At 50.4% G+C, this 10323-nt stretch overlaps 2 protein-coding genes across 2 annotated transcripts; both read left to right on the top strand.

The window, feature by feature from the left end:
* Positions 1-2697: 2697 nt before the first annotated feature.
* On the top strand, positions 2698-3929 carry LOC136829562 (uncharacterized). Its single transcript, XM_067088409.1, has 2 exons — positions 2698-3316; positions 3778-3929. Exons 1-2 carry the CDS (start codon positions 2698-2700, stop codon positions 3927-3929), a joined length of 771 nt encoding a protein of 256 aa, XP_066944510.1.
* A 3051-nt stretch (positions 3930-6980) lies between these two features.
* LOC136829561 (uncharacterized) lies at positions 6981-7901 on the top strand. Its single transcript, XM_067088407.1, has one exon. The coding sequence runs from the start codon at positions 6981-6983 to the stop codon at positions 7899-7901; it is 921 nt and encodes a 306-aa protein (XP_066944508.1).
* The last annotated feature ends 2422 nt before the right edge of the window (positions 7902-10323 follow it).

The raw sequence follows: 10323 nt of genomic DNA, 5'->3' as shown, positions 1-10323 counted from the left end.
TAAGCTCCGTCCAACCGGAAGAAGAAGTGGAGCAGAGCGTTAACTCCGTCGCCAGGAGACGTCCACCGACCCAACAGATGGAGTTCCCTGGGCCTCTGTCGCTACCACAAGTGGTTCGGAAAGGACGCCCGAAACTGCCTGCCGCCCTGCTTGTTCGCCCGTTCAAAAAACAGGGGTGGCGGCGGCCAGCAGGACAAACCGCCATGGCAACCGAAAAACCCAGGGGCTCAGAACCAGTAGGTTTCTATGTCCGCGACACCGTCTCTGGCAGGATGATGCTGGTCGACACAGGGGCCTTTAAATCGGTCTTCCCGGCATCCAGAGAGGACCGCAACCAGAAACCAGACCCGGCCGCCTTCCTGACGGCCGCCAACGGATCCCCCATCCTCTCCTACGGCACCAGGCCCCTGTCGATCTCCATCCTTGGCCAGATTTACTCCTGGGACTTCATCATCGCGGACTTAGGAACCCCACTCCTGGGGGCCGACTTCCTGGTGCACTTCAGCCTGCTAGTCGACGTGGGGTGTAAGTGCCTCCTCGATACCGACTCCTGCCGGTCTCTCCCATTAACAGCGGGCCCAAAACCACCATCAGCGCCGTCGCCCCCCACCAGTATGCACACCTGCTCTCAGAGTTCCCTGAGATATTCAAGCCCGAACTTCGACAAGTCCCCGGGACCCCAGCCAAGCATGGCATATACCACCATATAACAACTAAAGGCCCCCCGACACATGTGAAGTTCCGAAGGCTTCCCCCACAGCGCCTTCAGGAGGCGAAGAAAGCATTTGCGGAGATGGAGCGAATGGGAATCTGCAGGAAGGCCTCCAGCCCGTGGGCCTCCCCCCTCCACATGATGCAGAAACCGGACGGCTCCTGGAGACCTTGCGGCGACTACAGATGGCTCAACATCGCAACGGAGCCCGACCACTACCCTCTGCCCAACATGCAGGATCTCACGGCCTCCTTTCACGGGGCCAAGGTATTCACTAAATTGGACCTCCTTAAATCATATTTTCAGGTACTTGTCGCACCAGAGGACATACCAAAGACCGCCATCATCACGCCGTTCGGGTCCTATGTGTTCGCCTTCTCCACCTTCTGATTGAGGAACGCCGGGGCAACCTTCCAGCGGCTCATGGACAGCATCCTCGGGGACCTAAAATTCTGCGTCTGCTACGTTGATGACATCCTCATATTTTCCAGGTCTCACAATGAACACCAAAGGCACATCAGGGCAGTCCTGCGGCGCCTCCAAGAGAACGGCCTCGTCGTCCGTTTTGACAAATGCACCTTCGGCGTCCAGAAAGCAGAGTTCCTGGGTCACGAGGTATCCCCGGCAGGCGTCCGCCCACTCACATCAAAAGTAGCAGCCGTAACCAGGTTCCCGGCCCCCACCTCCGTCAAGGCCGTCCAGGAGTTCCTCGGGATGGTGAACTTCTACAGGCGGTTCATTCCCGGGATCGCACACACCACGGCCCCCCTGACGGAACTCCTCAAAGGCCAACCAAAGTCCCTGTCTTGGGGACCCAGCCAGCAGCAGGCCTTCTCCCTGACGAAGGCCGCCCTCGCCGAGGCAACCGCCTTGGCACACCAGGATCCCAAGGCCCCTCTCCAGCTAACGACGGATGCCAGTAACGTCGCCTGCTGTGCTGTCCTGGAGCAGGTCATCAGCCCATCGCCTTCTTCAGCAAGAAATTCAGTCCCGCAGAGACCCGCTACAGCACCTTCGACAGGGAACTCTGCGCGATGTACCGCGCAGTCCGGCACTTCAAGTTCCTCCTGGAGGGGACGCCCTTCACAATCCTCACGGACCACCAGCCACTGGTTCACGCCTTCACGAAGCAAGGAGACGCATGGTCTTCCAGGCAGCAGTGCCACCTCTCAGCCATAGCTGAATTCACCTGCTCCGTCAGGTACCTCCCCGGCAGAAAAAATCCTGTAGCAAACGCCCTCTCCAGAGTCGAGTTGAACGCAGTGCAGCTCGGTGTAAATTACCAAGAACTCGCCAGAGAACAGGCCGCTGACCCAGAAACCCCAGCATACCGCACCGCCATCACGTCCCTTAAGTGGCTGGACATGACCCTCGCCCCCGGAGGCCCAAGTCTCCTCTGCGACATCAGTACGGGTCAGCCCCGCCCTTTGGTTCCAGCCTCACGTCGCCGCCAGATATTCGACATAATTCACGGCCTCTCACATCCCTCTGGCAGAACTACAGCCAAACTGCTCTCAAAAAAGTTTGTCTGGCACGGGGTGCAAAAGGACGCCACGTCCTGGGTGAAACAATGCCTGCAGTGCCAGACCAGCAAGGTGGGTCGTCACACGTGGTCGGGGGTAGGCGAGTTCCCGCAGCCAGAGCGCTGCTTCGGCCACATTCATGTTGACGTCGTCAGGCCCCTTCCCCCATCAGGCGGATCCAGATACCTCCTGACGGTGGTAGACCGTTCGACAAGATGGCCCGAAGCCACACCCATGCAAGAAGCCACCGCCAGCGTGTGCGCTGAGGCCCTGCTTTCCAGTTGGGTTAGCCGCTTCGGCGTCCCGGATCACATCATGACCGACAGGGGCCCCGCCTTCCTGTCCAAATTATGGTCCGCCCTGGCTCAGCTGCTGGGGACCACGCATCACACCACCACGGCGTACAACCCGGCGGCCAACGGCCTGGTCGAACGGTTCCACAGGTCCCTGAAGGCATCCCTCATGGCCCGCTGCACCGCCGAGGACTGGAAACATCAGCTGCCGTGGGTCCTCCTCGGTTTGAGAACGGCCCCCAGAGCTGACAGCACCCCGTCTGCAGCCGAACAAACCTACGGGGAGCCCCTCGTGGTCCCGGGCGAGCTTGTGACAGAAGATCGCCACACCCCATCACTGCAGAGGCTCCGCGACGTGGCCGGCAAGTTCACCCCTTGCAAGCGCACGTACACTGGCAGATCAACCATCTTCACACCGCCAGAGCTGTCATCCGCCACCCACGTCTTTGTCAGAGTCGACGCCATCCGCCCGCCACTGACCAGGCCCTACAGGGGCCCCTTCCGCATGCTGGAGCGGAATAGCAAGGCGTTCCTGCTGGCACTCCCTGGGAAAGCCGACTGGGTTTCAGTAAACCGCTTAAAGCCCGCCTTCCTGACGGAGAGCACCGACGCCGCCACAGCACCCTCCCCGCCCAGTCGCACTTCGCCATGGCCATGCCTCCACAAACGGCGGGCGCGCGGCCGTCCCAGGAAGGGCCCGCCCGCACCAGCAGCCCAGCAGCCTCACGCGCGGGAGACCCCTCCAGATATACAGATTAATCAGACGTGTCCCACGTCTTGTGGGGGGAGTATTTGTAGTCACCACATCGACGTCAGCGGAGTGCTTCAAAGGCGTCATTAATTAAGTCTCCGCTGAGCAAGTTTTCTTTGGTGACTTCCCATTTTCTTCACGCTCAATTAGTCACGCCTAAACGTGCCAGGTCACGCATTTTCTACCATTTCAACTTTATACGTATTTGTACAACTGTCATAAATTATGTATCGTATGTTTCTTTATTCGCAGGCATCAAGACTGTATCCATATTGAAGTTCTGTATGTTTTTGTATTGTAAATTGTACTTGTTCGCCGCATATTATTGTTAATTGTTTTGACCTCAGGTCACTCTCAATGTCATTGTCTTCCGCGGTTCGGCGCCAGTCGGCCGCTACATAAACTGCCTGGATCTGTAATAAAGTAGCAGTAACTTTTACCTGCTCGTTTCTTTTGCACCTCTTACACTGCCACCCCTGCTCCTCTTGCTATTCTCAGAGGATCCTCAGGCTCCAGAGTTCGACCCTGATGAGGAAGGGGAACAGTTTTTGCCATTGGCTTTTCAAGAAAATTTCTTGGATTTTTTGAGTTCAGCAGTCCAGGACTCTAGGCCCCTTAAGGCTTCCAGACTTGAGCCTTCCCTAAATTAGCCAAAGTTGCACTAAATAGGTTTGATGCTGCTGCAAAAGTACTTCAAAAGAAAACTTATTCAGAGCTCTTCGTTAAATTCGCTTATTCAACCCTTCGTGAGCAAAAGAAGAACTATGTTCTAAGAGACCAAGTAATTACCAGATTTTTTCTCGCTGCTGGAGCCAAAGAAGAGGAGAGCAGTTATGTTTGGCAAGATGGTACTAACTCCCCTAGAGTTGGAATTTTTGCCAAGTCTGCATTCCATATCATGGAGATTATGTCTTTCTGAAATGGCTATGGATGAGTTAGCAAGAGATTGTTGTGGCTCTCCCTCAGGGGTTAGCAGCAGTTAGGGAAAACTGAGCAGATTTCTTCAGATGCTTGGATAGTGGTTTCTGACTCCCTGGGGGAGTTTGCAAGCCTTTACAAATGCTGTGGTTAAATGTCGGGAACATTTACATTCTTTCCTCCTTCAGTCTCTATGGCTCAGAGATCTTATGTAATTGCACAGCATCCCTTACATTCTTTGCTGAATGCTTCAGCCTTGGGCACCATTGTGCAGGAAGTGAAGAAAGCAGTGGCCTGGTAATTCTTGTGTCACATGTTATGTGCTCTCTACCACAGCAACTGCTGCCCTTTCAGTTAGCGCAGTGTGCACCTAAACTAGGAGGTAAGTCGTTTTTTCTTAAAACCAGCCCTTTCAGGCATCCAGAAAGGACGTTTAGGCATCCTGGGAAAAATTCAACAATTGTTAAAAAGTGATGCAGTTGGCTCAGACCCCAGTAGGTTTGGCCTATTTTTTGTTTGACAGGACCTGGAGGCGGATCCCTGGGCAGTGAAAGTGTTAAAGGAGTGTTACAGAATTTCCTTCCATTCCCAGCCGCCTGTAGCAAGTTCACCATTAGGCCTTGTAGGGGGATAGTGCCATCAGTGCACCTCACATGGTGCACTTTGGGCATTACTAAAGGTTCTTTGCAGAGTTCCCTCGGCCCCTAGCTACAACCCCTTTCATTCCTTTTACTGTACCTCCATTCATATTATCTTTCTTCCATCTTACTATCCACCCTCTCCTAACAGTTATCTCATAGTGCAACTAAGAGGTTTTCCTGCTGTTACCCATTTCATACCTTTCTACTATCAATTTCCCTTCCAGCGCTGCATGACCTCATAGGTCCCAGCACTTGGACTTTAGCCTAAACTCTATATTCCTTTGCATTCCATTCACCATTAGGTTTCCTCCCTATCTTTGCAACAATTAGAAGCTCCAAATCCTGTAGCAGGAAGGAGTTTCTTTTTTGGTAAAAGGGGCAGTGGATTTAGTTACAAAATCATCTCTTAGCTTCTTCAGTTGCCTGCTTTTGGTACCAAATGCTTTAGGGGGACACAGCATCCTTAGAGAAAACTGAGGATTCAGGATGAGGCCAATCCAGTTCTTAATCTATAGGATGGCCCCATACTTGGTTCTTTTTAGCAAAACTCGTCAGTTTTCTGATCCTATTTTAATCTGATGCAATCTGTTCCAGCTCATTTTCAGAACTTTTGTATACAGAGAAATTCTGATGGAAAGTATCAAAATATGAACACATTTTCAGTTTACTAGTAAACTGTAAGGATGGAATTTGCTGACATAAGGTCAAGGAAATTTGTGGTGCTCCACACACAGCAAAAATCAATTTATTTTGGAGACAATTAACAAACCCTACCCTCAGATGTAAACACAAATAATTCTTTATAACTCCATGTAATCAAATATATTACCCTGAACTTGGAAAGTTATTTTTCCATTTTGGAAATATAAAAAAATTAACAAACAACAATAGCCAAAAGTTTTGTTTCAGAAGATAAATGTGTTTTCAGATGTTACTAGTAACGACCAAACTTTACAGTTGTTAGCAAGTTGTCTAAAGTTGTTAACAAAAAATAGAGTTGTCTTTTTTTCATGAACGGGAGTGATGATACGGGCTTGAAGTGTAAAAACCGGTGTAATAGATAAATATCTTTGCTTGTTGTACACTGTTATCTTCAAGCATTGGTTACTGTGTTTTTACTGATCATTGCATTGTGCTACCTAACAGCAGTTATGTGGCACTGATTAACCAAGATAGGTTCCAGTGCTTGGCTTTATCTACTTAATCAGTCACTATCTGATCTGTAGTTCTTGGAAAACCAAAGATGAAATTACATGTCAGTCTTTTTTCTTCATACAGCAGGCTAATCAATTGATGTTTGGAATGACTGATTTATGGTTATCTGGCATCTTATGTTAATAGCAGTGTAAGGGCGCCAAATCGCCTCTCCATTCTTGTGTTTCGCTCCTCATATGTACATTAATCACATCATATATGTTACTTGTTATTATTTCAGATTCTTTATGTATCTCATTGTATGCATCATTGTATGGCCTTTCTGCCGATATATATATCTGCCTTTACATGTTCTGTAAAGCATTACTGTATATATGTCTTTTTTTGCCTGTTAACAAACATAAATTCTGTATGGACGCAGCAGGGAGCCGCAGGGAGCCTGCTACCTTTCCGTCTGCTTTCCCCATTATAAACACCTGTTGAGAACAATAAAGAATTCTGACATCTCTTGAACCTCACACTGGTGACCCTGGAGTGACAGGAAGTGCAGTTTTGGCCCAGCCATTCATGGACTAAAAACGTTCGCAGCCTACCATCAGAGAGCCTTTAGCGGAATAATTGTGGCGTCAAAGTTTAGGCCACTGATAGCTCCTTCGCTGGTGGAAACTGTACCATTAATGGACTAAATACGGTGTACCCAAAAGGGCACGTTTTGGCACTTCGTTCGACCACTCGAACAATCAGCACCAATAACGGACTCAATACGCCGCATTTTCCCGCATTTTGGTGCGTGAGTAGTAAAGATGTCGGAAGCTGAACTTCAATGCAAACCTGCGAGCATCATCTATACGCCCCTCTCACCAACTTTGCCAGACGCTGTCAAACTTCCTCCGTTTTCGCGGCAGAACACGGCATCATGGTTCACGCATGCAGACGCGCACTTTCACATGGTGCGCATCTCAGACGATGCTATCGGCCGACGCCACCATGACGGCGCTCCCAGAAGAGGTGTTCAACAGAATCACCCCCTGGCTTGACGCGCAGCCGGACAAGGTCACATATGCGGCCTTGAAGGATAAACTCATCCAAACTTACTCCATGCCCGTGACCGAGAGAGCACAGTGCGCACTCAACCTATTATCCCAGCCCCTTGGAGAAGCATCACCCAGGGAAGCCTGGGACAAACTACGGGGGTTGGTAACACTGCCAGGCCGCGACAAAAACGGGAGTAAGAGGAAGGTAGACTTAACGAGAGCAATCTTCCTTCGTCACCTCCCGCAGGAAGTTAGGGGCCAAATAAAAGACGCAGATGCCCTTGACATGGATGCCTTAGTCAACGTCGCCCAGAAAATACACAAGGCCACCAAGGCCTTGAAACACGCTGCCGCCCTCGCAGTGGCCACCCTGGGAGTTTGCAGCCCGACAGAGGAGAATGACAACAGCGAGAGAGACATCAACGCCGTTTACAGGAAGAAGACACCATTCAGGGAACACAGGACATGGTCAAACCCAGTGTGGTGCTTCTTCCATAGAAAATTCGGCACCAACACCAGGAACTGCAGACCTCCCTGTCTCCTTTGCAAGAAACAACAAAAGCAACCACAAGTAACAGCAGTGGCTGCGAAATCCATCTCACCCCAACCAGCGGGTTTCTTCATCAGAGACGAGATTTCGAAACGGCGCCTGCTGGTAGACATGGGAGCAATGCAATCGGTCTTTCCACCATCCGAGGAAGATTTAGAAAAGATACCTGACTCAACACCTGCCCTCATAGCAGCAAATGGAACTCTCATCCGCACGTTTGGCACGACGACCCAGACTACTCATCTGCATGTTTGGCACGACGACCCAGACTATCTCCATTCTGGGTTGCAGATACCACTGGCCCTTTGTCATTGCGGAGGTTAAGTTCCCCCTGCTGGGCGCAGACTTCCTAGGACACCACGGACTTCTGGTCGACGTCAGAAGACAATGCCTCCTCAACACAGGAACCTGCCACTCCCGCCAGCTCTCCACCAGACCTGGAATGCCCGCCATCTGCTCCACAGCCTCCAATGGCTACACATCCCTCCTACAGGAGTTCCCGGACGTATTCAAACCAGAGCTATGCCAGTCACCAGGGGCTTCAGCAAAGCACGGCATCTTCCATCATATCACCACAACGGGCCCCATGCCAAGTTCCAACGACTGTCCCCCCAAAAGTTACAAGACACCAAACGGGCCTTCACAGAGATGGAACGGATGGGCTTCTGTAAAATAGCATCAGGCCCATGGGCGTCTCCCCTCCACATGATAAAGAAGTCCGATGGTTCATGGAGGCCCTGCAGGGACTATCGGCGCTTGAATTTACTGACAACACCGGACCACTACCCCCTCCCAAACATGCAAGACCTGACGGGCGCCCTCCATGGCGCGAAGATTTTCTCAAAGATGGGCCTCCTGAAGTCATACTTCCAAGTCCCTGTGCATCCCAACGACGTCCCAAAGACCGCCATCATCACGCCCTTCGGGACTTACACATTTTCCTATTCCACCTTCGGTCTCAGGAACAAAGGTGCCACATTCCAGCGCCTGATGGACACCATCTGGGGGGATCTGCCTTTCTGCGAATGCTACGTCAACGACATCCTTGTGGCGGAATTCAAACCCACAAACAAAACAACAAACAACACTCACCCTGATCTTCGGTTGCTGGAGATGGATAAAGGCCCGCCAGAACAACCACAACCGCAAAACAACCACAAACACAACAAGGAAATACAAAAAAGAAACGGAACACACACACAAATAAACAGCACACCAACAAGAAGACCAACAACTCCCAGAAAAGCATACGACAAAAACTGTCCCACACAAGAACCACTGACCGGCACTAGCTCTGACTAAAGACTCCAAAAAAACTGAAAAATCCTTCACATATTCCACAGACAGACAGCGCCGTAAACAAACTAACGACCTCATCCCTCTTCCAACAACCGAAGCACTCACTTACGACAATTACTCTCTCTCTCTCTCTCTCTCTCTCTCCTCTCTCTCTCTCTCTCTCTCTCTCTCTCTCTCTCTCACAAAAACGTTGGGAAATGCTAAATAAAAACAAATTTATTCATCCCTCTATATTTCTCCCCCCTTTTAGCATTTCCCAACCAACACCTTTCACACCTCTTTCAAATCGCCTTACGCAACACCCACGGATGCTCACTAGCAGGTCCTCTAGATCGCGTTCGCGGGCACGCAATCATGCTCTCAGAATCACTCTCTCTTCTAGCAACATTCAAACTCACATCATCTCCTCCATTCTCTCTCAGATTCACGCTATCTTCTTCACTATTACCACTCTCAATTTCATCCACAATCTCATCTATACCCTCTAACTCGTTCCCAAATACCTCCCCCAATTCTTCAACTAACCCATCCCATTCGCTCATTGACCTTTCCAATTCTTGGAACGATTCATTCATGCTTTCAATCACTCGTCTATCACTGCTACGCTCTCTTACTCTTACACTTTTTGCTCACCTCCAACCGCTCACCAACCCCTACACGTTCAGTCAACTCAGTTATATCAAACCCGCATATGCTATACGTTCTATCCATACCATCCCATTCATCCGTATTACACGCTTTATCACTCATTTCCACTTTGGCACTCACACCCCTATCACACAACTTACGACCATTCAGTTTACTTACGTTCTTCCCTTTCTTACGTTTTTTACCATACTCTATCAAAACCAATTGTTGATCCTCATGCAACAACCCCTCACGTACATGCATCACACGCACCGCTTGCATCCTGGAGGATCCACCCATTTGAACCCCCTTCACACTCAGTTTCCCGAATTCGCTGTCACAGTCACCCTCTTTCGTCTACATACACTTGATACATGCCCTTCCATTCCACATTCGTCACACTTCGCTCTCGGTTCTGAACACATTCTCGCATAATGCCCATTCTTACCACAGTTACCACATATTACATTCACTCGAGTACCCCTACAACCATTAGCAATATGACCCACCTGTCCGCACCTGTAGCATTTAACCCCCCTATCTTTCGTACACTCCCTTACCAAATGTCCCGGTTGCCCACACCCGAAACACGCTCCCAAAGCCCACCTACACTCATTCTTTGTATGTCCTTCCTTTCCACATCTAAAACACTTCGCTCGACTTCCACTCACAGACCTTCCCCTTTGTACACTACTATCCCTAACCCGTCCAACCCGTTGTTCCCTTACAAACCCACCATTCATCCTCACTGGCACCTCCACATTACTTGCTCTTACACTCCTATCTATTACACAATCGGCCATTCTCATTGGGCCCTCAA

Source organism: Macrobrachium rosenbergii, chromosome 44, assembly GCF_040412425.1.
Source record: "Macrobrachium rosenbergii isolate ZJJX-2024 chromosome 44, ASM4041242v1, whole genome shotgun sequence".
NCBI classification, from domain to species: Eukaryota; Metazoa; Arthropoda; class Malacostraca; order Decapoda; family Palaemonidae; genus Macrobrachium; species Macrobrachium rosenbergii.
Note: the sequence above shows the minus strand (reverse complement) of the source record. Positions and strands in the feature narration are given on the sequence as shown.

Bases quoted from the DNA above. Each gene is read 5' to 3' on its own strand.
- LOC136829562 (XM_067088409.1), top strand. From the start codon at position 2,698: ATGGCCCGCTGCACCGCCGAGGACTGGAAACATCAGCTGCCGTGGGTC. The intron at 3,317-3,777 runs GTATTTGTAGTC...TGCTATTCTCAG, and splicing joins TCCCACGTCTTGTGGGGGGA to AGGATCCTCAGGCTCCAGAG.
- LOC136829561 (XM_067088407.1), top strand. From the start codon at position 6,981: ATGACGGCGCTCCCAGAAGAGGTGTTCAACAGAATCACCCCCTGGCTT.